The sequence below is a fragment of the Erinaceus europaeus genome, chromosome 17, assembly GCF_950295315.1.
Source record: "Erinaceus europaeus chromosome 17, mEriEur2.1, whole genome shotgun sequence".
Classification (NCBI taxonomy): domain Eukaryota; kingdom Metazoa; phylum Chordata; class Mammalia; order Eulipotyphla; family Erinaceidae; genus Erinaceus; species Erinaceus europaeus.
Window position 1 is genome coordinate 39,919,076 of NC_080178.1, and position 27,854 is coordinate 39,946,929.

General features: G+C 39.7%; 1 protein-coding gene across 3 annotated transcripts in view; it reads left to right on the forward strand.

Annotated features, from left to right (window-relative positions):
- Window positions 1–27,854, forward strand: part of RSF1 (remodeling and spacing factor 1) — a 147,955-nt gene that overhangs the window by 94,064 nt on the left and 26,037 nt on the right. For all 3 annotated transcript variants that reach the window (XM_060176694.1, XM_060176695.1, XM_060176696.1), the window contains 4 exons: window positions 100–179; window positions 12,330–12,384; window positions 24,272–24,381; window positions 26,220–26,284. In XM_060176694.1, the coding sequence (XP_060032677.1) occupies window positions 100–179; window positions 12,330–12,384; window positions 24,272–24,381; window positions 26,220–26,284 (310 nt within the window). The remainder of the gene's footprint in view (window positions 1–99; window positions 180–12,329; window positions 12,385–24,271; window positions 24,382–26,219; window positions 26,285–27,854) is intronic.

The window sequence follows — 27,854 nt, forward strand, 5'->3', positions numbered from 1 at the left end:
TGTGCACTCAATGTATTACTCCTTATTAGCTTTTAGAACATAGAATCCATGAGCTGACGTACATATTGTGTTAAAATGGCATCCCTTTTACTCTTTCAGAAACTGCTATGCGAAAAATTAGAGGAACAGCTGCAGGATTTGGATGTTGCCTTGAAGAAGAAGGAACGTGCTGAACGCAGGTGTTTTATATATGTCTTAGTGTTTTAATTGGAAAATTGACAGTAAAATTGTCTTACAATACGGAGCAATTTGTCGATCCTAATTATGAATTGTTGTTAAATATGAGTGACTTTGTTTTGGGAAAAATCGAAACAAAAATCACATTTTATGACTCGTGAAAGATATACACACAAATGCCATGTATCATATTCTGTTGACCATAAAGTTTTATTGAAATACATCCATAGTCATTTGTATATTGTCTATGGCTGTTTTTATACTGTAGCAGCAGGCTTGAATAGTGGTGAGAGTCCTTAATTTTCCCACCAAGATTAATTTATTTTTTGTCCATTTACAGGAAAAGCTTGCCAACCCTTCTAATGTAAGGTATTCAGTAGAACTTAATATATATAAATATTCAGTCAGCACCTGGAGGTATTTCACCTGGTAGAGGGCACACTTTACCATGCACAAAGACTCTTATTGTTCCCTGGGCACCATGTGGGAGCACCTTGCAGGGCAGCTTTGAGAATAGGGTAGTGGCGTTGTTATATCTCTCTTTTCTCTCCCTTACTGTTTCTATCTAAATCTATAAAACAAGGCTTGAAGGTAGCTTAGTGGGTGGATTGTTCTCTCAAACATGAGATCCAGAGTTTGATCTCTGACATTGCATGTTCCAGACCAGTGCTCTATTGGTTTCTCCTTTTTCTATTTATTTATGAGAAAGAGAATAGGGGAAGAAAAGGAAGAGGGAGAGGGAGTGAGAGAGAACAACAAACAAAACAAAACAGAAAACAAAAGCATTGCTCATGTGATATCAACAATCAAATTCAGGAACTCATACTTTAGAGTCCAGTGCTTTATCTACCTACCACCCTTCAGGCCATATCTCTCTCTCATTCTGGTTAATGTAGTAAATAGATAATAAATAAAATGAAAATAATGGTTTGAGTGGTTGCCCAGTGTATAAAGCATTAGACTCATAAGCATGAGGTCCTGCTTTTCACTCCTGGTTCTTTCCCTTTCTCCTCTTCCTCTTTCTCTCACCAGTCAAATAAATTTCTTTTTTAAATAAAGAAGACTCAACTGGTGAAATTATTCAGGAACAAAAGGCCCCTTTAGCATCAATTTTTGTTTGTTTGTTTTCTCTTTAAGAGAGAAACAGAGGGGCCTAGGAAGTGGCACACCTGGTAGAGCTACAGTGCACAAGGATCTGGGTTTAATCCCATAGTCCCCAGTTGAAGGGCCAAAGCTTCACAAGCAATGAAACAGTGCTGCGGATGCCACTGTCTTTCTTTCCCTATTGATTTCTCTGTCTGTCTCTATCCAATAAATGAATAAATAAAATTTAATTTTAAAAGAGGTAGAAACAGAGGCAGAGAGAGAAAGTGAAAGAAACCACAGCACCAAAACTTCCATCCATGTAATAAGGGTTAGGCTGGATCCTGGGGTGAAGACATGGTAAGGCATGTACAAGTAAACTGTTGGGTTGTTGGAAAAGTCATGACACATTTTTGCATCGAAAAACATTGAAAATTACATCACGACTTTTTGGACAACTTAGTAATTTGCTAGCCCACAGGAAATAAATTTAAAATTTTGGTCCACATATTGTGGAAAATATGGCATGGTTATGCTGGAGATGGAACTCAGAACCTTATGATTGAGATCCCAATACTCTATGCCACATCTGAGTCTTATTTATTTTATTTTCTCCAGCATTATCTCTCGGGCTTGCTATCTGCATTGTTAATTCACCAATCCCAGTGGCTATTATAGCTTTCTTTCTTTCTTTCTTTCTTTCTTTCTTTCTTTCTTTTTTTTTTTTTTTTCCTTGATAGGACAGACATTGAGAGGAGTAGGGGAAGATAAAGAGGGCCAAGAATAAGAGAGACACCTGCAGACCTGCTTCACCACTTGTGAAGCATCCCCCCTGCAGGTGAGAAGTAGTTATTTTCTTTTTAATTCATTGATTACACTAAATAGATTGTACTAAAGTACAACAAAACTCTAAAAACTGGTCTACAAATTATTATAGTTACCCATGTCATCTCTTTGGGTAGGCAGAAGTAATGATAAAATAAAGAGCATTGGAATTCTGCAATGTGTTCTACTGGCAGTAAATGCTACCTCCCATTCCAATATGACACTGCAGTGTGATTTAAGACCGTGGGAGGAGGTAAGACTAGAGCTAAGCCTACCTTCTATAATGAATCTAGAAGTGCACTTGCATCTGTTTGCACTGTAGTTGATTAATCTGTTCTGAAACATTCATTCCTGCCTTTTGGAGAAAGTGATTTTCTTATGTTCTAAAGCTGTCATGACTGAATAGTTTTGACAGGTGTTAGGTTCAGCCTTTGAGTGCTTGAAAATGCATTCTCTATAAAAGTCTAGAATGTAAACCACTGAAAACTTGTCTGATATTTAAAGTTTGGGTTTTTAAATCAGTCACTTAATATGGCTTACAAAATTATAAGATTGCAGGGGAAGAGTTCCACACCATACCCACCACCACAGCTCTATGCTTTCCCTCCTACCCTGGCTCTTAGCCTTGCCCCATCATAATTTTCACAAAGTCTAAGTGATGATATGAGGTGGTTTTTTTTTTTTTTTGCGGGGGGGACAAGTTTGTATGTATCGCTGCTATATATTGTACTTATGAACAAAGCCACGAGGTAATTAATTGTCCTACAGTAAAATGCAGGCCATTTGGTAATACATATAAACTATAACAAGAGTCCATGAACACAAACACGAAATTAAAGAAACTCAAGGTATTATATATGATAAAGATGAGGGAAAGCCAAAAGGAAGTTTAAAAAGTATTTCTACCAACTTATATAGTGACAGAAAATCATAAATAGCAAGTACATTTCCTGAAAGAGGGAGGCTATTTTAATATATTCATACACATATGCAATTATGTATAAGTAACTATACATTTGTGTACATTCATTAATAAAGATTTTCTGAGAAAAAAAAAAAAAACGAGTCAGTAGGGTGGTACGTGCAATGTGATTAAATGCACGTATTACTCTTTACAAGGACCCTGGTATGAGCCCCTGCTCCCTTACTGCAGTGGGGAAGAGTGGTGGGGGTGCTTCATGAGCAGTGAATCAGGTCTGCAGATCTTTATCTTTCTCTCTCCCTCTTTATCTCCTCTCTCCTCTCAATTTCTGTCCTATCAAATGGAAAGAATGGCTTCTGGGAGTGGTGGAGTTGTAGTGACGGCACTGAGCCCCACCAACAACCCTAGTGGCAATAAAAAAATGTACTAGATAGAAAATGTCATTTAAAACATAGAAAACTTTATATGTAATAGTATATATATAATTTACACATAAACATATATAAATACACCTAAGAGAGTTTTAAAAATACTGTTTTTGTCTCACTGTTCTTTTCTTGAGCATCTTCCAGCCATCTCTTCCTCTTCATGCTTTAAAGGTGTCACTTACATAGAGGGATGGGAGACAGCATTTAGGTTATGCAAAACACTTTCATGCCTTGGCTCTGAGGCCCCAGGTTTAATCCCCAGCACTGAACAGTGCATTAGTCTCTATCTCTCCCTCCATCCCTCTCTCATTAAAATAAATGAAATACATTTTTTAAGTATTTATTTTTCCCTTTTGTTGCCCTTATTGTTTTTCATTGTTGTTGTAGTTACTGTTGTTGTTATTGATGTCATCATTGTTAGATAGGACAGAGAGAAATGGAGAGAGGAAGGGAAGACGGGGACAGAAAGATACCTGCTGCAGACCTGCTTCAGCGCCTGTGAAACAACTCCCATGCAGTTGGGGAGCCGGGGGCTCGAACTGGGATCCTTACGCTGGTCCCTGTGCTACCGCCTAACTCCCCCAAAAATAAATAAATATTTGTGGGCGGGGTAGATAGCATAATGGTTATACAAAGAAACTCTCATACCTGAGGCTCACTCCCCTGCAACACTATAAACTAGAGCTAATCATTGCTCTAGTAAATAAAATTGTTACATATTTCTATGGCTTGTTTCTCTACATCTGATACTTTGTATCAACTAGTTGAGTGTTTCCTTTTCTGCAGCACTCTTTCAATAATTCTTGTAAGGCACGTTTAGTAATGGCAAACTCCTTAAGTTTTTATTTGTCTGTACTGTTTGATTGCTCCTTTTTTTCTTTTATTTATTGGGTAGAGAGGGGCTGGGTGGTGGCACACACCTGATTGAGTGCACATGTTACAATGCTCAAGGACCCAGGTTCGAGCCCCCAGTCTCCACCTGCAGGGGAAAGCTTTGCAAGCATTGAAGCAGGGCTGCAGATGTCTCTCTGTCTCTTTTCCTCTCTGTTTCCCCCTTCCTCTCAACTTCTGGCTGTCTCCAATAAATAAATAAAGATAATAAAAAATTGTTGGATAGAGACAGCCAGAAATTGAGAAAGTAGGAGGAGATTGGGAGAGAAAGAAAGACACCTGCAGCAGTGTTTGACTACTTGCAAAGCTTTCCCCCTTTGGGTGGGGACTGGGGCTCGAACCCTGGTCCCTGCACATTGTAACATATGTGCTCAACCAGATGGCCACCACCTGGCCCCCACTCTTTAATATTTGAATGATAGTCTTGTGTTTTGGTAGTTGTTGTCTTTTAAAACCTTGAATATACTGCTCCACTCTTTACTGGCCTTCATGGTTCCTTCCTGTAGAAAAGTCTGCAGCGTGTCTGACTGTTCTGCTTTTATAAGTCACATTCTTCTTTTCCCTAGCAGCTTATAAATTTTTTTCGTTGTCCTTGGCTTTTGATAATTTCACAATGATGTGTCTTAACGTAGGTGTATTTGGTTCCTGAACATCTAGATCCTGACCAAATCCCAAATTTGGAAAATTGTCTGCTATTTTTCTTTGAATATGGCTTCTGCTTCCTTCTTTTTTTAAAAAAAAATTCTTTTAATCTATATTTGTTGAATAGAGATAGTCAGAAATTTAGAGGGAATAGAGACAGAGACACACCTAGGCACTGCTTCATCACTTGTGAAGCTTTCGCCCTGCAGATGGGGGCCAGGAGCTTGAACCTGGGTCCTTCAGCACTGTAATGTGCACTCAACCAGTTACGCCACCACCGGGCCCCCTGCTTCCTTCTTTCTCTCCTCTCTTTCAAGATTCTTCTAATTCTGTTATTTGCTTCTCGAATGGAGTCCTTTTTAAAAAAATTAATTTATTATTATTAGAGACCGAGAATATGTCTGCTGCTCATCTTTCTCTCCTCTCAAAGGTTCTTCTAATTCTGTTATTTGCTTCTCTAATTGAGTCCTTTTTAAAGAATTTAATTTATTATTATTAGATAGAGACCGAGAATATGTCTTCTGCTTCATCTTTCTCTCTTCTCAAAGGTTCTTCTAATTCTGTTATTTGCTTCTCTAATGGGGTCCTTTTTAAAAAATTTAATATATTATTATTAGAGACAGAGAAATTTATTGGGGGAAAGGAGGGAGATGAAAAGGGAGAGACGGAGTCATTTGCAGCTCTACTTCACCACTTGCGAAGCTTTCTCCCTGCAGGTGGGAACCAGGGGCTTGAACTTAGGTCCTTGTGCACTGTAGTAATGTGCACTTAGGGCAGAGGGTAGAAAGCATAGTGGTTATGCAAACAGACTCTCATGCCTGAGGCTCCGAAGTCCCAGGTTCAATCCCCTGCACTATCATAAGCCAGAGCTGAACGGTGCTCTCGTTAAAAAATAATAATAATAAAAAAATTTAAAAAAAAAAGTAATGTGCACTTAGCCAGGTACGCCATTATCGCCTGGCCCTCTAATGGAGTTTTTAGTCTCTTCACTCTCTTGAAGCAACTGTAAAAATGATGGCGGCTGCCAGTATCTACTTGAGTCCTCTCCTTCCCTTCATGATCCCGCTGTCCCATGTCTTCAGATAGCAATGTTCCTTTCTTTACTAGAAATCCTAGCTATTTTCTGATGAAATTCATTGAGTTATTTTATTGGAATATTTGTTTTTGGGAAGTGAGCCAAATTTCCAGTGACTAGGTTGCCATTTCTTCATCTCAGAACTGTCTTTTATCTTTGGAAACCTATGATGGCTGTACCTTTTCTGAATTAAAAGACTGATGGCTTCTTTTTTTAATTTTTAATTTTTTTATTATAACTCCAACTTCCATTATCCAACTAATTCATGTTTCAACCAGACTATGTATTGAACATGGAACCTTCTGTGCCTCAGTCATTAAAGTCAGTTTTGCTACCAGTGGCACAGTATTATTTTGTCTCCCCTGCCCAGTTCCCCCTTTTTTTTTTTAGACAATAAATTTTCTTTTTTTCTGCACACATGGTAGTAGTGGTGAAAATTTTCTTATGGGCAGGTTGTAGGTTGAATCATTCATTATTATTATTTATTTATTTATTTGGTATTTAGTAGTAATAAACCCTTTCTTGCCATTGGATTTTCAAGCCTGACACAAGTTGTGAACTAATGGGGCCTGAGCTGTAGTACACCTGTTGGAGGCACATGTCACCATGTGCAAGGTCCTGGGTTCAGGTCCCCCAGTTCCACATGCAAGGGGGAAACTTTACAAGTGGTAAAGCAGTGCTACAACTATCTCTTTCACTCCCTAAATCCCCTCCCTCTCTCAATTTTCTGTCCTATCAAAATAAATATTTTTTAATAAATTATTTTAATCTTTATTTATTGGATAGAGACAGCCAGAAATCAAAATGGAAGGCGGTGATAGAGAGGGAGAGAGACACCTGCAGCACTGCTTCACCACTTGCAAAGCTTTCCCCCTGCAGATGAGGACCAGGGGCTCGAACCTGGGTCCTTGTAATACATGTGCTCAACCAGGTGCACCACCACCTGACCCCCAAAATAAATATTTTTAAACTGTGAAATAAGTTAATTGTGGCCAGGAGATTTTATTTATTTATTTTTGCTCCCTTGCCCCCCAGTTTAATGTTGCTTAATTGGCAAAATAGCTCACTTGCATAGTGTGCTGCTTTGCCATGTATGCCATCTGGGATTGATCTCAGCCCCTGCAACTTTAGTCTGTTTCTTTCCCTCTCGTTCTCTCTTTTTCTCTCTGTCTCTATGTGGAACAGTCAACCCAGAGTGTGAAGTCTGAAGATACTTTAAAAAAGAAAGGAGGAGGAGGAAAAATATCACTTGGTCAGCAAATTTAAAAGAGAAATCAGTAGTCAAGTGAAAGTGGAATTATTGAGGGATAAAGGAAGAAATCTATCTTAGGAAACTTGGCTTGTGCAAAGATAGACATGGGTATGGCATAATAATAGAACTCATGGCTAGAGAGAGAGAGAGAGAGCTCAGGAGGTAGGTCATGTGCCTTGCCATGGCTTCCACTCAGGTTGAAGCCCTAGCATCATTTGTAGCATTCATTGACTCTAGAGGAAGCTCTGGTGTCATAATCTCTCTTCCTGTGTATCTTAAGTTTAAAAGCTTCTTTAGAGCAGGCTAGGAAGTGATACAATAATATGTTATACTCTCATATATGGGGTTTAGTATCCTCTCTGTCTAACAAATAAACCTAGGAGAGAAAAAAAAACAAAGACTGGGTTCAAGCCCCAATTCCCACTTGTAGGGGGAAAACTTCACATGTGAAGTAGTGCTACAAGCCTGTCACTCTGTCTCCCCCTCCCTTTCAATTTCTCTCTGGTCTATCAGATAAAATAAAGTTAAAAAAAAAAAGACTTGTAAATTGTACATGCCTTAGACTAGCACCACCCACCCAAAAATAATAACAACATATAACATTAACAGCAAAATGGGTCTATGGCCATACAGTCCTGAACATGCCCAATCTCATCTGATCTGGGAAGCAAAACGGAGCTGAGGAGATAGCACAATAGTTACATCAAAAGACTATCATATCATGCCTGAGGTTCTGAGGTCCCAGGTTCAATCCCCAGCATCACCATAAGCCAAAGCTGAAATGTGCTCTGGTCTTTCCCTCTGTCTCTCTCATTAAAATAAAAAAAAATATTTTTTGAAAATTCTTTATTAAAAAAAAGACAGTAACAAAATGGATAACTTGTTTCTAACTTATCCATTAAGTCTTCCTTGTTAATTTCAGTCAGTACTATTCTTGCCATCCTCGGTTGTTTTATTAATGTGCTATTTTTAAAATGAGATTTTGATTAAGATATTTTGACTTATTTTTTTCTTTCTTTTCTATTCTTTCTTTCCTTTATTTCTTTCTGCTCCTTAGCTCTGGCTTATTGTGGTACATGGGATTGAATCTTGGATTTTAGAGCGTCAAAGTCTGAAAGTCTTTCTGTATAACAATAGTGCTGTTTGCTGTTGATTATTTTCTTTCTCTCTTATTTATTTATTTATTTATTTATTTATTCTCAATGGCTATATTTGGGTCTTAGTGTCTGCACTACTAGTCCACTTCTGGTGGCTGATCTTTCTTTCTTTTTTTTTTTTTTTTAATTTTTTATTTAAGAAAGGATTAGTGAACAAAAGCATAAGGTAGGAGGGGTACAACTCCACACAATTCCCAACACCCAATCCCCATAACCCACCCCCTCCCATGGTAGCTTTCCCATTCTCTATCCCTCTGGGAGCATGGACCCCCAGGGTCGTTGAGGGTTGCAGAAGGCAGAAGGTCTGGCTTCTGTAATTGCTTCCCCGCTGAACAAGGGCGTTGACTGGTTGGTCCATACCCCCAGTCTGCCTCTCTCTTTCCCTAGTAGGGTGTGACTCTTTTTTTATAATTTATTTATTGGATAGGGCAGGGAGAAATAGAGAGGAGATGGGAAGATAGAGAGGAAGGGACAGACACCTGAAGACCTGCTTCACTTCTTGTGAAGCAATCCTACTGCTGATGGGGAACCAGGATCCTTGTATAGGTCCTTACTATGTCTGCTTTGTGCTTAACCGCTTAACCTGGTGCTCCATCACCCGGCCCCCTACTGTTGACTGTTTTCTTACATGTAGATTAGCTTCATAACCATGTTAATCATAAGATTCTCTTCCTTCTGCCCCTCCTCCTCCTTATCCTCCTCTTCAAGATTTTATTTATTAATGAGAAAGATAAGAGGGGAGAGAAAGAACCAGACATCACTCTGGTACATGTGTTGCTGGGGATCGCTCTCAGGACCTCATGTTTGAGAGTAACTGCACCACTTTTCAGACCCTCCATAAGATTCTTCTTAATATGTACATATATTGTATTTTTAAAAAGGTATATTTTGGTTTTAACAGAGCCCTTGTTGACTTTTTTTCTGCAGTGAATTTTTATATTAGATTTGTTCAAAATCTTAATTTTTTGGTGTGGGGGTGTTGTTAGCTTAAACAAGAATTTTTGGAGTTGTAAAGTCTTCATTGTCATCATTGTCATTATCATCATCATCATTATGCCCTGGGCTTCACTCTGTGGGTCCACATACAGTTAAGAGGGACTCATGAGTCGGGCGGCAGGTTAAGCACACATAGTGCGAAGCCCAAGGACTGACGTAAGGATTCCATTTCGAGCCCCCGGCTCCCAACCTGCAGGGGAGTCACTTCACAGGCGGTGAAGCAGTTCTGCATGTGTCTATCTTTCTGTCCCCCTCTTTGTCTTCCCCTGTTTGATTTCTCTCTGTCCTAACGACAACATCAATAACAACAACAATAATAATTAAAAAACCAAGGGCAACAAAAGGGAAAATAAATAAATATTTAAAAATAAATGAATAAATATTAAAAAAAAAGAAAGAGGGACTCCCCAGCACCAACCTGAGTACAGTGGTAAGTAGACCATTGAACTTTAAATTATGAAGTCCTGAGATCAAGCCCTAGCATTGCTTATGCCAGAGTGATACTCTAGTTCTGTCTCTCGTTAATAAAACTTTAAAAAAAATTTTAATATTTATTTATTTTCCCTTTTGTTGCCCTTGTTTTTTATTGTTGTAGTTATTGTTATTGATGTCATCATTGTTAGATAGTAAAGAGAAAAATGGAGGGGGGAGGGGAAGACAGAGAGGGGGATAGAAAGATAGACACCTGCGGTCCTGCTTCACTGCTTGTGAAGCGACTCCCCTGCAGGTGGGGAGCTGGGGGCTCGAACCGGGATCCTTACGCTGGTCATTGCACTTGACGCCATGTGCGCTTTATCCGCTGCGCTACCGCCCGACTCCCCATAAAATCTTTTTTACAAAACATGTTAAGGAAGGAATTATTCATTATTTTCAGTGCATTTCAGCATACATTTTTATGTCTGTAAGAGTTCAGCTGCTGGGGCAAATAGAATTAACTTTGGGAAAATCAACCACAACTTACTGAATAGAAGTCAGCAAAGGTTTTGTAATGTTGAAACAAAACCATAACGACAAATGATCTAAATCCATGTTTCCTGAAGAAATCTTAACCTGACTCTAAATACCTCTTTGTTGTAGCATCTTAAACTGCAGAGCCATAGGACTGCATTGCTCTTTTTCTGTGTAAAAGTTATGTGAATTGTGTCAGTATTACTGGAGCAACTTAGTCCACACTTATTTTACAGACATTTTTTAAAAATATTTTTTTATTTAAAGATAGACAAAAATTGAGATTGAGGGTGAGATTGACAGATACCTGTAGCACGGTCTGACTACTCATGAAGCTTTCTCCCTGCAGTGGGGGATTAGGGACTTGAGCTCAGGTCCTTGTGTACTGTAATGTGCGCTCTTAACTAGGTACAGCCCTGATTGGCCCCTAGAACACATTATAGTGATTTTTAAAAAATATGTATTGCCTTTTGTTGCCTTGTTGTAGTTATTGTTATTGATGTCATTGTTGGATAGGACAGAGTGAAATCTAGAGAGATGGGGAAGACAGAGTAGGGGAGAGAAAGACACCTACAGACCTGCTTTACCACTTGTGAAGCGAGTCCCCTGCAGATGGGAAGCCAGGGGCCCTAAACAGGATCCTTACGCTGGTCCTTGCGCTTTGCGCCACCTATCCTTAACCGGCTGCACTACCGACTGACTCCCTATAGTGATATTTCTTTCAATGAGATTATCACTGAATGTATCTACAAACAATAATACTTGAAAACTTCCAGCCTAAGGGGAATTGGGCAGTAGCGCAGGTGGTTCAAAGAACAAGGACTGGTGAAAGGATCCTGGTTCGAGCCCCAAGCTCCCCACCTGTAGGGGAGTCGCTTCACAAGAGGTGAAGCAGGTCTGCAGGTGTCTTATCTTTCTCTCCCCCTCTCTGTCTTCCCCATCTCCATTTCTCTGTCCTATCCAACAATGACGAATAACATCAGTAACAACTATAAGCAACAATAAAACATCAAGGACAACAAGAGGGAATAAATAAATAAATATTGAAAAAAAATAAAGGTACAGAAAACTTTTGACTACCTGATGAATTAACTGTTGAAAACCTGCTCTTCATCACAGCCCTTCTCAATATTATAAACAGTGGATTAACATTTTCTTTGTGTGTATTAAAGTAAGCTAGAGGAAAAAGTAAAAGGGGACAGTGCAAATGTACTGTTTTACTATGTTTGTCAGAACCACACTTTAATATAAGTACATCCACTTGGTTCTTGATGCATATTGTTTAATTATCAAACTATATAGGTAGTTCAGTGTATGTTTTATTTTTATTTTTTTCACTAGAGCACTACATAGCTTTGGCTTATGGTAATTCTAAAGATTAAACCTGGGAATTCAGAGCCTCGGGTATGCAGTTCATTTGCATAATTGTTATGCTGTCTCCCCAGCCCATTTATTTTATATATATTTACGAGAGGTGGAGAAAGAAAATCAGAGCATCACTCTGTTGTATGCCATGCTGAGAACTGAATCTCATGTACAGAGTCACAGCATCCTTCCCACTCTAAGTCTTCTTTTTTTTTTTTCTTTTCCTCTCTCTCTCTTTTTTGTGTGTTTGCTTATTTGTGATAGAGAGAATATGCACGTCACTCACAAATGTGCAATTCTGAGGATTAAATTTGAGACATGGTGATTGAGAGTAACAAATTACCCACTACTAAGTCATTTCTAAATTGACAATTTTGGTACCTTTAGGGAGTTTTGTGCCTCCCACAAATACCAGTACTATAATTGTATAGATAATGCTAACGTATTGAGCCAACATTTTATATTACTTTGAAAATGTACTGTTAAAAGTGTCTATACTATGTTCAAAAATTATTACATATTTTTAAGAAATATTCTGTTTCGTTTATCTTTTGTTTTTCACTTAAAGGAAAGAACGCTTGGTGTATGTGGGAATCAGTATTGAAAACATCATTCCTCCACAAGTAAGTTTATAATTTGTAGTATTTTTTTTCTACCCCCTATTATTTATTTAAAGATAATACCCATAATTATTATAAAAATAAAAACTTTTGGTGTGCTTTTGTTTGGGGTTTATCAAAATAACAGGATTCCAAGTTACATAAAAATCATAGTGGGGAAATAGTTAGGGGAAAAATACTAGTTAGACATTTGGCAAGAGCCATTAGTTCTTTTTTTTTTTTTAAATTTATTTTTTATTTAAGAAAGGAAAAATTAAGAAAACCATAGGGTAGAAGGGGTACAACTCCACACAGTTCCCTCCACCCAATCTCCATATCCCATCCCCTCCCCTGATAGCTTTCCCATTCTCTATCCCTCTGGGAGCATGGACCCAGGGTCATTGTGGGTTGCTGAAGGTGGAAGGTCTGGCTTCTGTAATTGCTTCCCCGCTGAACATGGATGTTGACTGGTCAGTCCATACTCCCAGTCTTCCTTTCTCTTTCCCTAGTAGGGTGGGTCTCTGGGGAAGCGGAGCTCCAGGCCACATTGGTGGGGTCTCCCGTCCAGGGAAGCCTGGCCGGCATCCTGATGGCATCTGGAACCTAGTGGCTGAAAAGAGAGTTAACATACAAAGCCAAACAAATTGTTGAGCAATCATGGACCCAAAGGTTGGAATAGTGGATAGGAAGTGTTGGGGGGGGGGGTACTCACTGCAAACTCTAGTGTACTTCTGCTTTCAGGTATATATTTTGAACTAGTTTATGGATACATGTGAACATATGCTGTCTCTCACAGAACCTGGTCTATATCTAGGTTTTGGGGCTTTGATAGAAAGTGATCCACCTGGGATGGAATTAGAGAATACTATGAAAGGAAAGGTCTCACCTGTGTAATGAAGCTGAGGGGTTGTCTGGACACAGTCTGAGCTGAAGCATGTTACCTTTTAGAGTACTCCGAGCAGATGGGTCATGCAAAAAAAAAATTTTTTTGTCATTCAACACACTCACAAATCACAGCTGGCCATTTATAACATAAGACATTCAGGGAAAGGGTAGGAGAGAGGTCTCTGTGAGCCAGATTTTGTTGCTACTGCCATGTCGTATTACGGGTCCTGGGATGTATCCTGCATCTGGTCCTCTTGTAGTATTTCTTGTTCTTCAGGGATAACAGCGCCATCCTGCGGGTATTGTCGGACATGGCGGGCAGGAACCCAGACAGGTTTAGAGAAACCCCTTCCCATGGTCAATAGAGGGTCAGACCCTTCCCATGGTCAATAGAGGGTCAGACCCTTTCCAAATTTTATCGAGTGGGTCTCTCCATTTGACCTTAATGGATGGGAGGGTAGATGGTGTTTGCCAGTGAAGAATGATAGGAGGTAGTTCTGAGTTATTGTAAATATTAACGATTTAACGTAGTTAAGGCTTTTGCTACCTGGATATTTGGGGGGTACATTCCTCCTTTAATTTTATTTAATTGAGCCTTAAGGGTTTGATGGGCCCTCTCGACAATGCCTTGTCCCTGTGGATTATAGGGAATGCCTATGGTATGAGTAGTGTTCCAGAGGGAACAAAAATCTTTAAATTGTTTGCTGGTAAATGCCAGTCCACGGTCAGTTTTCAGTTGAAGAGGTAAGCCCATCAAAGCAAAACAGGAGAGCGTATGGCTTTTAAGCTTTTTAGCGCTTTCTCCTGTCTGAGCTGTAGCCCACATAAATTTAGAAAAGGTATCAATTGAGACAAACACATATTTTTGTTTGCCAAAGTTTGGTATGTGGGTGACATCAATTTGCCAAATAGCATTAGCTTTTAAACCTCGGGGGTTAACCCCAAGGGTCTGGATAGCAGGTGTCTTTATGAGACTTGCACAAGAAGAGCATGTAGCGAGGATATTTTTCAACTGTGGTACAGGAACATCAGGAAATTGAGCTCGAAGGCCTTTAAGATTAACATGGGTTAGAGAGTGAAAATTAGCAGGATCAGAGACAGAGACTGGGAAAGTTCCTGTGGAGGCAAGGCAGTCAACTGCGGCATTCCCTTCGGACAGGGAACCAGGAAGAGGGCTATGGGAATGAAGGTGTTGAATATACAGTGGTTGGGTTCGAGAACAGAGCATAGTGGCGATTTGAATCGAGGGGAAAGTGGGTTGTCATCAATTTTCACATAAGAACAAGCAAGCCATGGAAGTAAGTTAACAGTGTATGCACTGTCAGAAAAAAGGTTGAAGGATTCTGGTACAGCTTTTACTACAAGGAAAACAGCATAAAGTTCTTCTGAGGGGAATTCTCAGGAAGCTCAGTAAAGAGAGGTTTAGGAGATTCTTTGTCTGGGTAATATATAAGGGCAGCAACTCCCTTTTTTCCGCCATCAGTAGAGATTGTAGGAGCAGAGGGAATGGGATCCCGAGAGAAAAGTTTAGGTGCTAGTAGAGGCAGAAGAGGTAAAGAAGCTATCAATTTATTAGAAGGAAAATGGTAATCTGTTTCTCCTGGAAACCCTATGAAGCTTATGGCAAAGTAGGAATGATGGCGTATAAGCCACTCTGTATCTGTGAAAGGGCAGAATAATTAAATCCGGTTCTTTCCCTAAGACCTGCACAGACCTATTTCCCCCTTGGCGAACCATGAATGCTAACACGTCTATCTCAGTGAGGAGTCTAGGAGCTCCTCCTACTGGCATGTGAAGCCACTCAAGAACCCCATGGTCTTGCCACAATGCCCCTACTACTGTGGGGGTGGAGTTGAAGATTAGAAGGTTTACCGGAGAGGAGGGGGAGAATCGAACAAGGTGCATGTCCTGGAGGGCCTGGTTAACCCTTTCCAGTGCCGAGGAGGCCTCGGGAGTTAACTTACGTTTTGAGGAGGGCTGTTTGTTTCCTTTCAACAGGTCAAACAGTGGTTGGAGGCAGCTTGTAGGCAGATAGAGATACTGCCTAAGCCAATTTAAATTTCCTAGAAAACTTTGTAAAGAAGCAAGAGTAAGGTTAGAAGGAAAGGTGACATTAGGTTTTAAGGGATGAATTTGCGTTAAAGAAATATCTGAACCTAAGAAAGATATTGGAGGAATTAGCTGTATCTTCTCAGGAGCTACATTAAGGCCGCTTTTCTTTAATGCAGGAATGAGAAAATCACGTAAGGCATAGAGATCTGTATCTGATTTTTCCCCATATTAAAATATCATCTGTATAATGAAAAACATTAAGGCCCTTATTAATATATGGGAGAAGGGCAGATTTAACAGCCTCCTGAGAAATTGTAGGAGTATTGGCCATACCCTGGGGCAGCACCACCCATTCAAATCTGTCAGCAGGGCTGGCGTTATTAATAGAAGCGACAGAGAAGGCAAAACGTTTACAATCTTGCGGATGCAAGGGAATAGAGAAAAAACAATCTTGTATATCAATAGCTATGATTGGAATTGTGTGGGAATTGCACAAAGAAGCAAGAGGTAAACCCCTTTGGGGGGAGCCCCAGACCTGCATGGTTTTATTTACCGCACGGAGATCTTGAAGGAGGCGCCATTTTCCCGAGCACTTTTTATTCACAAAGATAGGAGTATTCCATGGGCTTCAAGAATGACGAATGTGTCCCAAGGACAACTGCTCTCAGACGAGCTGTTTTATAATTTCTAGCTTATCCCTAGGTAAAGGCCACTGTTCCACCCAGACAGGCTCATTAGAAAGCCAGCTTAAGCAGGGTGTTTGGCTACAAACAGTGGCATTTAGTATTGGGGGTGCTGATTAGATCTGGTCTCGCGGGAGCAAGTGTTATGCTCTGCAGAGGCATTTGTGGATATCCTAACATCAAGACATTCCAGAATATCCCTGCCCAGTAGGTTGGTGCTGATATCAGCTACCAAAGGGCGGAAGTGTCCGATAGATCCTTCCGGTTCTTCCCACATGAGCGAATCTCGTGTGCGAAATGATGGGGTCACCCCTCCTACTCCATGTATACTGGGTCCAGGGATGAGTTCCCAATCTTGGGGAACCTCTTCTTGCCTTAAAATCGTCTTTTCTGCCCCCGTGTCAATCAAAAATTTTAAAGGAATATTGCCAATCTTTACTGTCATAGAAGGGTTACCTTGTTCTAAAACAGGAGTCATCCACAAAATCTTAGGCCCTGAGTTTTTACCATTCAGGGGCGTGCCATCTTTGTGAAAATTTGACCAACAATCTCTCTTCCAGTGAAACCCTTTACGGCATCTAGGACACAGTGTACATGGCTTCTGGCTCTCTAACTGAAAGCGGGGTTCCTCTGACTGTAGGCATGTTCGCTCTAACTGGAGGCGGGGCTTCCCTGACTGGAGGCATGGTCACAGCTTATCAGGACATTGGTTACGCCAGTGTCCTTGGCGACTGCACTGAAAGCAGGCCCCGTTTTGCTTACGTGGGGCAACTGCATAAACCTGTGTTTTAGCGGATGCCCCATAATTGCCTGATGTAAGTTCCTGTGTCAGTAAAATCCAATTATCTGGGTGTAGGTGTTTCAGATTAAGGCATACCTGATGGAATTGTGGTATCATGCCTTCCCAGACAATAGAGTGCAGGAGTAGTGAGCGGACGTCAGGATTATAAACCTTTCTCTCTAACCTTGTCTTCACCCTTGAGATGAAGCTCGCTACTGATTCATCAGTGCCTCTGCGAAGAGAGTTAATGGGAACTGACAAATCTACATCGGGTGGGGTCACCCTTTCCCATGCTTGTGTTGCACAGATGCGTACCTGTTCAAAATAACCGGTTGGAAACCTGGCTTCTGCCTGCTGAGCTCCAGATTCATAAGCTCCTACTCCAAACAAAGCATAAAAATTCCATTCTACCTGTTTGTTACTATTTTCCTGTGATTGTCTAGAGCACTCATACGCTGAAGGACGCTTTCCACTGAAAATAGAGAGGGTCTGGGAGTGCAGCACGAGCCAGGACTTTCCAGTCCTGGGGGGTGTTAAGATGCTGGTACAAACTCCTTAAAATGGACTTAGTCCATGGCATGTGAATTCCATCCTCTCTGACTGCTTGTCTGAGTTGTCTAGGCTCTTTTGAGGTGTATGGCTGCCACGGCTGAGGGTTTTCTTTAGAGGGGGCCACGTTTACCAGGAAGGTGTGGATTTGTTTCGATGGCGCGGGAGAGGGAGCTACAGAAGTTGAAGGTGCCGTGGAAACTGCTGTAGTGGCTTTGAGAAACTGAACATGTATCTACAGGGACGGAGCTCTTGGGGTGGACTGCACATAGTTTAAGGTCCTTAAATGCTGAAAAAATATCCTTTAACTCTCGTATCTCAGCCACTATGTCTCTTAATGATGACGTATCACCAGGGGGAGGATTTAGGGAAGCAGGGACCGGAAACATGGGGTCAACAGAAGGCGGGCTTAGAGAGCCAGATACCGGAACCGGGCCAACAGAATCAGCTGGGGGCGGGGTCAAAGGAGGAGCCTCTGAACACGTGTGCGTGTCAGTGGGAACGGGAGCTTTGGGTCTAATTGCTGATCGCTTAGGGCGTATAAATCTTAAGCACATATGATTTAACTCATGTATCTCCGCCTCAAGGTCGCGTATCCTCAAGGCAGACCACGTTGTACATATCTTGTAAGTCGAGATTATAGCTATGTGAACCCACAGTGTAGCGAAAATTAAACTGTCTCTGAGAGCGCGAGTCTGTCCCAGGAGAGAAGGAGATAATGACTGGGACACCTCCTCATAAAACGAAAAAATTCCCATGGTGGAGGGAAACGCGGGGCGCATAGGTGGGCGGATGCCACTTAGCTGTGTCTGGGCGGCTTTCAGGGACCTCAGGCCGGGCCACCCAGCGGGGCGTGGGTGCAGAACACGATGGGCGCCAGATCTTGTTGTGGTGGTCAGGTGTTGGGATGCACCGCAGAGAAGAAAGAGTTATTCCAGAGCAATTGGGGTACACAAGTCTTTATTATAGGAAGGGGGGGTTGTTCAGGCCACGTGGAGTCAGCTGACAGTGGCCGTCCCCACTACCTGACCACAGGGTGAGAGAAGGGAGAGAGATCTGAGAGAGAGCCGAAAAAGCCGAGAGAGAGAGAGAGAGAGAGAGAGGGGGGAGCCGAGAGCTCGGGGGGGGGGGGTGAGGGGGCTTTTATTGGGCAATAACCATGGGTGACATGTGGGGGCAGGATTGGTTGAAGGGGGCACTGCGGGGCGTGGTAAAACCTGGGGGCGGAGACTGCATCAGAATAATTCCTCAGCGTCAAGTATGTGTTATGTGGATTTGAAAAGAAGGTGTATTCCAGTTTTTTGGGGTGAAGGACTCTGAAAATGTCCAAGAGGTCTACTCTGTCAATCTCTTCATTTAATTCTCTTGCATCTTTGTTGATTCTCTGCTTTGTAAGTGTGAGAGTGGGCTGTTAAAGTCTCCCGCTATTATTGTATTACTATTGATGTATTTTTGAAGTTCTTTCAGTAGGTCCTTGATGTATTTAGATGCTCCCTCATTGGGTACTTAGATGTTAATAATTGTTAAGTCTTCTCGGCTGATTGATCCTCTAATTCTTATGTAATGTCCTTGCCTATCTTTTATTACTTTATTTAATTTAAAATCTATTGTGTCTGAGATGATAATGGCTGTTCCTGCCTTTTTTGTGGTCCGTTAGGCTGTATGATAGTTTTCCATCCTTTCACTTTAAGTCTGTGTTTATCTTGTTGTGTCAGATGGGATTCTTGTGAAAGAATTCAAGTGAAGAAGAAAGAGAAAGGAAAGTAGAAAGTAAAGAAGAAAGAGAAAGGAAAGAAGGGATCACAAGAATAGACAATTATGCAAATCTACTATCCACTGTATATTCTAGGGGTAGTAAGAGGAGAAAGGGAAGTAGAGCAGAGATACACACATAGAGTGTCCACTCTGAGTCAGATTTCTTCCCCAAAATAATTCACAAATGAATATCAGTGAATTCAGAAAGCCAAAGAAGAATGAAGGCAAGATAATATAAAAGAGAAACAAGAGAGAGAAAAGAAAAAAGACAATAAAAAGAGCTGTATTAAAAGAGCAGTGAAAAGAAAGTTTTTTAATTGATTAATTAATTTTTATTTTATTTTATTTTTTTAGTTAGCTAGGGGGAGGGAAAAGGGGAGAGTCTGTAGAGGAGGATGGAGTAGTGAAACCAGTTCCTCTCGCAATGGATAAGACGTCCAGTCCCCTAGCAATGAAAGATATCCTAAGAGTTAATTCTGGTCAACCTAAAGGAGGGGGGGTAAAGAGATGCACCTTTACATAATATTAATAGTAAAATAGAGCAGGGTAAAAAACCTGTCCCAGATTGCCTCAAGCCTCCTGAGCAGAGGCAGCTGATAGTTAAGAAAGTAAAACAAACAACAACAACAACAAAACCAGAAAAAAAAAAACCCTCAGGACTAGACAAGAATATCAGTAATAGACAGTTATGCAAATCTACTATCCATTGTATATTCTATGGGTAGCTAGAGTGGAAAGGGTAGTAGAGCAGAGATAACTGCAGAGAGAGTCCACTCTAAGTCAGATTTCTTCCCCCAAATAATTCCCAAACGTCTATCAGTGAATTCAGAAAGCTGAAGGAGGAAGGAAGAAAGATGACAAAAACGAGAAAAAGAAGAAAAAAGAGAGAGAAAAAAAAAAGGACAGTAACAAAAGAGCAGTGGAAGGAAATAGTTTCTATTTATTTTTATTTAATTAGCTATGGGGGGAGGGAGAGTATGGGTAGGTACGGTAGGAAGAGTGAAACAAGATACTTTAGCAGTGAATAAGACACCCTAGCAATGGAAAATACACTAAGAGTTAATTCTGGTCAACCTGAAGGAGAGGGGGAAAGGGATACGCGTTTATCTTGTATTGATAATAAAATAGAACAGAGTAAAAAACCTGTCCTGTCTTCAGCTGGATAGCTCCAGATTGCCTCAGGCTCCCTGAGCAGAGGCAGCTGATTGTTGAGAAAGTAAAGCAAAAAATAAATAAATAAACAAACAAAACCTCTAATGGTCTTTGCCTGTCTGAATAAGACTCTGCTTGGTGGAATATCTGTATCTGGAATTGGCTACTTAGAAAGAGAAAAGGCCAAAGGTTTCAGAAAGGAATAGAATTAGAATGAATGACACCCCCTGGTGGGACAGGAATCTTGGTAAAGAAAGAAGCTCAGCAGGGGAGCCTGGTAGGAGCAGATCTCTGGCCCCCAGGGACTGGTTATGGCGTCGTGGAGGGGGGATACGTTTTGCTTTGGGAATAATAATTTTTTTTAAACAAATTTTTCCCTTTCTTTTTACTCTATTTTCTAACCCAAATTGAGTTATAGTCACCTCCTTGGTGTCACTACTAGAACCCCTTATTGACTGTCCTACTAAAGGCAAAAATCCTACCATTTCCAGTAGATGTAGTCGGAGCTCAAGCCACTAGCAGCTTCTCATTCCGCCATCTTCCAGAATCCCCCCGAATTTGTAGTATTTTTAAAAAGTTATAATGATTCTAACATTTAACCCACTTTATATATTTGTATTGTTATGAATTAATGGTTTACAGTAAATACAGTTGTTGGTACATGTGTAAAATTTCTCAGTTTTCTGCAAAATACTTTCACCCCCCAACCTAAGTCTTTCCTCTTGGTCTTAAACCAGTACCTGACAAAAATATATATAGTGTACTTGCCATGTGTCAAGGTTTGGTTCTGACCCCCACTGCATTGAAGAAACTTTGTTGCACTGGTTTATTCATTCTCTCTGTCTTACTGTAATCTGAAAAAAATTAGCATAGTGCAGTTCAGTCGCGTGATGTTTTTATTTTCCTAAACCTGTATTATTAAATTGAAAAATTGTATCTTAAAAAAATCACCGAAATCCTTCATGATTGAAATTGTATATGTAGACATACCTTAAAAGAAATATTATAGTCAAACTCCCACCTCACCCACCCCGTTTTTTAAATAACTATTTAAGCACTGCTCAGCTTTGGCTTATGATAGTCAAAGAGATTGACTTTGGAGCCTCAGACATGAGTCTCTTTTCAGCATAGCTACCCCTGCCCCAAATAAAATGCATAGTTATTTTCTTTTTTTTAATGCCTTGACTGTGTAATATTTTTACTTTTACTTTTTATGTGTTGTGTATATAAAGTAATAAACATTTTATGAATAAGAGGAATTTTTTTAACCTTGCACTTTTGGATCTTTTTTTAAAATATATATTAAAAAATTTTTTTATTCTCTTTTGTTGCTCTTTTTTATTGTTGTAGTTATTGATGTCGTCTTTTTTGGATAGGACAGAGAGAAATGGAGAGAGGAGGGGAAGACAGAGAGAGAGAGAAAGATAGACACCTGCAGACTTGCTTCACCGCTTTTGAAGTGACTCTCCTGCAGGTGAGGAGCCCGGGGCTTGAACTGGGATCCTTACTCCTGTCCTTTTGCTTTGTACCACCTGTGCTGTACTACCGTCGACTCTCTACACTTTTTGATCTTATCTAACTTTTGTTCAAAGTTCTTTGAAGGTATAGCACTAGTTCTCATATGTTAGTCTTACAGTTTAAAAGCACTTCACATGAGGGAAAGTACATTAACATGGTTTCTTTTAAAGGTAATTGAATCTAATCACATAAATAACTTGGTTTGTGACTTTCATTCAACAGTATTGTCTGTCTTTATTTTGATTATTCAGATTATCTTTCCTGGGGCCAGGTTAAGTGCTCATATTACCTTGTAAAAGGACCCAGGTTTAAGCCCCTGATCCCTACCTGTAGGTGGAAAGCCTCACAGGTGGTGAAACAGGGCTGCAGGTGTCTGTCTCTTGACCTCTCTATCTCCCTCTCCTCTCTCAATTTGTCTCTGTCTCTGTCCAATAATAAATAAATAACAGGCAGAATATCTTTTCTTACTTGTATCAAATTTAATTATTTTTTGATACTTAATCAGTGTAAAAAGTGTTTGTTTAAAAGAGGTCAGAATTAGAATTATTTTGATAAAGAGGTCTTCCGTCACTGAAATATTTTTTAATTTATTTTTTGATAGAAGGTGAGAGGCAGAGGGAGATATAGTTAGAGAGATACTGAATTACAGCTCCACTGCTTGTGAAACTTCCCCATTGTAGGTGTTCCCCTGTGGTGTTAGAAACTTTATGGTATTCAAATGTGGTAACCAGTGAGTTCACCAGGTGTGACAGCTACTGGCTCCCTTACTGATAAATTTGTAATCTTCATTCTTTTTATAATTATAAGTATACTCTCTTACTTCCTAAAAGTACTTTACCATTATTACTCTTACTCCAATACTCAGTGTCTTCCAACTATCAGAAACATTTTGTTAACATCAGTTTTTTAAATAAGTATATTTATTTTATTTGATAGGATAAAGAGAAGTTGAAAGAGAAGGAGAAAAAGTAATAGAAAGGCATATGTAGCACTACTTCACCTGTCCTAAAGCTTTTTCATTGCAAGTGGAGACAGGGTACCTGTACCCCATCCTTGTGCATTGTACATGTGGACTTAACCAGGTACACCACCGCCCAGCCCCTCAACCTCAGTTCTGAGGTCTGAGTCCAGTCTCTGTTGTGTTTTGATTGTTTTCCTCCCATTTTTTGTTTACTTCCATGGGTGAGATCATATTTCTGAAAGGTCTGGTTTAGTGATAATGAATTCCTTTAGTTGTTCCTAGTCTGAAAAGCTCTTTTTTCTTTTCTGTTTCAAACCTGGGTGGATAGAATATTTTGCAGTGGGTAGTCTTTTCCATTCAAAACATTGAACATTTTCTGCCAGGTCTTTAGGATTTCTGTAGGAAATTTCCTTTATAAGTGACTGTGCTTTTCTCTACCAACTTTCAGAATACTCTCTTTGTGTCTTTGTGTGCATTACATTTACTTACTAGCGAAAGAAAGAGTAGGCAGGAAAATGCTTGATAGTTACATACTCCATCCTAAGTGCGACCTCCCAGGCCTCTGCTCTCTCTCTTTGATCTTTGCCATTTTAACTATTATATGCTTTGGTGCACTTGGGTATGGATTTATTTTTCTGTTGAAGCACAGTGAGTTGCTTAGAGCTGATGATCTTTCTCCTCCCTTAATTTTTGGGAAATTGTCATTTTATATTTCTTCTTTGAATTCTGTCCTTTCTTCCATTCCTTCCTTCCTCCCTCTCTCCCTTTCTTCCTTCCTTTTTGGTGGTGGTATTGATGGTGGCATTGAACCTGGTAATTTGAATCCTGGGCATGAAAGTCATTTTGCTATTCCCCTGCCCCAGATATCAATTCTTTGCCTTTTCTTTTCTCTTCTTCTTGTGCATCTATGATGAGAATGTTTTTCCTCTTGATGTGCTTTCTGTAGTGGGTACTTTTATACTATATTTATTTATTGTGGTGCATTTTTATTTTTTTGGAATGGGCTTTTTATTTATTGTTTCCTCCTCTTAGGTTCAGTTTTGTAGTCAGTCTTGTTTCATGTTTTCTCCTGTTTTCTTGCTCAGCCACTACACTCTCCATTCTGCTTATTACTATCTAGAATTTGTCTATAATTTCTCTCATCATTGCTTTGACTTTGATGCAATCTTCCTTTATATATCAATTCAGTCAGTATCCTAGGAACCATACTTTTGAAGTCTATCCAAAGCTTATATAGGTCTATCAAATTTGGACTTTGGTAGCCATTTTTTCTATTTTATTAGATAGGACAGAGAGAAAATGAGAGGGGAGGGGAACATAGACACCTGCAGAACTGCTTCGTCGTTTGTGACACATCCCCCCAGCAGTTGGGAAGCCAGAGGCTTAAACCTAGATCCTTGTGTGGGTCCTTGCACTTAGTTATATGTCCACTTAACCAGTTGTGCCCCCGCCCAGCCCCTTTCTCTTAACTTTTCACATGTGCTACCTACATGGGCATTAGAATACTGTTAATTCCAAGGGAAAAAAAAATTTTTTTTTTTACAATCTATGTTTTTTCTTATATTTTCAAACCAGGAACCAGATTTGTCTGAAGATCATGAAGAAAAGAAAAAAGATTCAAAAAAGTCTAAAGCAAACTTGCTTGAAAGGAGGTCAACTAGGACACGTAAATGTATAAGTTACAGGTATGGAATATATAGACATTATTAAAGGAAATAGATAAAAAAATTTCTAAAATTGGATAAGCCATCATAATGATTATTATCAGTCATATTTTTTTACCTGTCATCATTAGATAATTTTAGAGAAAGTTTTTTAAATATTAAGTTGTTCATGCCATCGTCTTCTGCATAATATACTTTGTCAAATTTTTCTAACTTTTCTAACTTCTCCTCCTCCCCCCACCTTCCTCCTCCTACTTTATTATTACATTAGACATAGAATTTGGGGGGGGGGGAAACACCTCAAACCTGCTTCTTCTCTCATGAAATTTATACCCTGAAGGTGTAAAGAGGGGGCTTAGATCCAGGTCCTTGTGCATGATTAAGAGCAGTCTTAATTTGCATGATTTGTGATAAAGTAGATTTAGATTTGAGATAAGCTTGGTTTCCAATTCTAAGTACTATAGTAGATGGATAATTCTTATCCATCTACTATAGTTCCTGTACCCTTTCTGCCCCCCACTAAAATAAAACTAATTAAATATACTTAAAAATTAAAGAAATGTTTTGAGAATTAGAAAACATTAAAAGAAATAAGGTGGGGTAAATAGCATATTGGTTATGCAAAGAGATGCTCATGCCTGAGGCTCCTAAGTCCCAGGTTCAATCCCCTGTACCACCATAAGTCAGAGGGTGGGGGTAAATTAAAATAAGCATCAACTATGTGAATCCTGTAAAGTTATATATAAAATAATATGTATTTGAGTATATTTTATTACAGAAAGTCTCATAGCTGTAATGATTTTTCAACTTAAAGGGCAAAATATTTGGTTGTTAGCTTGATTTCCACTTACTAATCCGGTCTTTACTGTCAAGTAGAATTTACTATGGTTATAGAATTGCTCTAACTCTTTTGCTATCCAGTATGGTAGCCAGCATGTGAATGTTTCACATTTAAGGTACTGCTGTAGCAATAGAATTTTTCATTTGTGTAAATAAAAATAGGTATGTTTGAAGGCAAAGTATATTTATATAATTCTAAAAGGTTAACTGTCTATATTAAATTTCAGGGATAATATTTAATAATACCATTAAGGTAGATCATACACATGGTATCATTTCAGTAGTGCTAGTCTTATTATATGATTTGAATTTAACTTTTTTTTTTATTACTAAGTATATGAGAGAGAGGTTGATTCACATGAGGTAGATAAAGAGCAAAGCCAGAGCACCACTCTAGTACATGTAGTGGTCAAACCCGGACCCTCAGGCTTGAAAGTGTGATGTTCTACCAGTTGAAGCATCATTTTCCCCATCTGAATTATTGTGTGGATTGTATAATTGGGTATTTTTCTTATTCATTTATTGTTGTGGTGTGCCAGGGCCACACACATTTAAGTAAATGTATAACTGGGGCTTGATTAACTAGACCTGGTTTAGATGAACTTTGAAAATGAAAAACAACTTAGGGGCTTGGTGCTGGAACACCTGGTTAAATGCACACACTACAGTACAAAAGGACCTTGGATCAATCCCTTGATCCCCACCTTCAGGGGGAAAGCTTTATGAATGGTGAAGCAGGGTTGCAGGTGTCTCTCTGTCTCTTTATCTCTGTCTCCCCCTTCCCTCTCAAGTTTTCTCTATCCAATAATAAAGATAATAAAAAAATTAAAACTTATAAACTAGATATTGATTGGCAAAATCCAGTTTCTAAAAATGATTAAAGCTAACAGAATGATGATACAATCCAGATAGGACGGAAAACACTTTCACACATGGGCCTGTTTTTATCTCAAAAACAGCCCCTCTATCCCATATGTAGGATAAACTGTCATGTGACTTTTATGTGTGTTGTCCTTTAGGTTTGATGAGTTTGATGAAGCAATTGATGAAGCTATAGAAGATGACATCAAAGAAGCTGATGGAGGTATGATCATGTTTTCTTGGAACAATTCTGTCAATACTGACTGCAAGTGGGCATGATAGGACATGAGCTCTGCTTTATATGAGATGTGAAATATGATATTGTAATAATTCTGTCCTTTTTATGTTTTATTTGTTAGCTATAATTTATTAATTAATGTGAGAAAAGGGGAGAGAGAAAAAGATCCGGAGTGGGAGGCAGGTGGTAGCGCAGCAGGTTAAATGCAAGAATTGACGTAAGGATCTGATTGGAGCCCCCAGGTCCCCACCTGCAGGGTGGTCGCTTCACAAGTGGTGAAGCAGGTCTGCAGGTGTCTATCTTTCTCTCCCTTTCTCTGTCTTTTCCTTCTCTCTAACTTTCTCTCTGTCCTATTCAGTGACTACAAGGGCAACAAGATGGAAAAAATGGCATCCAGGAGCAGTGGATTTGTATTGTAGGCACTCAGCCCCAGCTATAACCCTGGGGGAGGGGGAGAGACAAGGGGAGGAGGAGGACAACAAAACAAAAAAACATGCATACACACGAACACACACACACACACACAAAAGACAACCAGAGCATCATTTTGGCATATGCAATGCTCAAGATCTTATGGTTGAGGGCCCAGTACTTATCCATTAAACCACCTCCTGGGCTGCTTTGTTAGTAATTTAATTTTCAAAGTAGCCTCGTTTTATCATCTGCTATGAAATATAAACATGCCTCAGTAGATTTAAAAAAAATTTTCCTCTAGTTTCATATTTAAAATGAAATTTTTTATTTTTCAATCACTATTATTACAAAATTTTTAAAATTTATTATTAGAGTCTAAGTTATTGCTTTAAATTAAGTTTTCCTAGAGTTTATTTTCTAGAGCCCCCCCCCCCCCGTGTGTGTGTGTGTGTGTGTGTGTGTGTGTGTGTGTGTGTGTATGTGTGCTGTTATGAGCCAACAGGATTATTGCTGTGACTAATTACCTACACAAAGAATTTACTGGTCCCAGTGCCTTTTTTTTTTTTTTTTGAGATAGAAAGAAAAGAGAGTGAAGGTGGGGTGTTGAAATAGAGAGCCACCACACTTGCAGGGGAGTCGCTTCACAGGTGGTGAAGCAGGTCTGCAGGTGTCTATCTTTCTCTCCCCCTCTGTCTTCCCCTCCTCTCTACATTTCTCTCTGTCCTATCCAACAACGACATCAGTAAAAACAGTAACTACAACAACAACAAAAAAACAAGGGCAACAAAAGGGAAAAATAAATAAATATTTAAAAAAGGAAAAGAAATGGAGAGCCAGTTTAACTGAAGAGAGAGCAGTTTAACTAAAGAGCTACATAGCACATTACCTTTCCTTGTAGAGGACTTTGTGTTTCATGTTATTATGAAACCTTTGGAAAGAATTAATAGATAGCTGTTAGTCGTGGAACTGAAGGTACCACTGGCTTTTCATAGAAGTATATCTCGGGAGTCAGGCTGTAGAGCAGAGGGTTAAGCGCAGGTGGTGCAAAGCACAAGGACCAGCATAAGGATCCCGGTTCGAGCCCCGGCTCCCCACCTGCAGGGGAGTTGCTTCACAGGCGGTGAAGCAGGTCTTCAGGTGT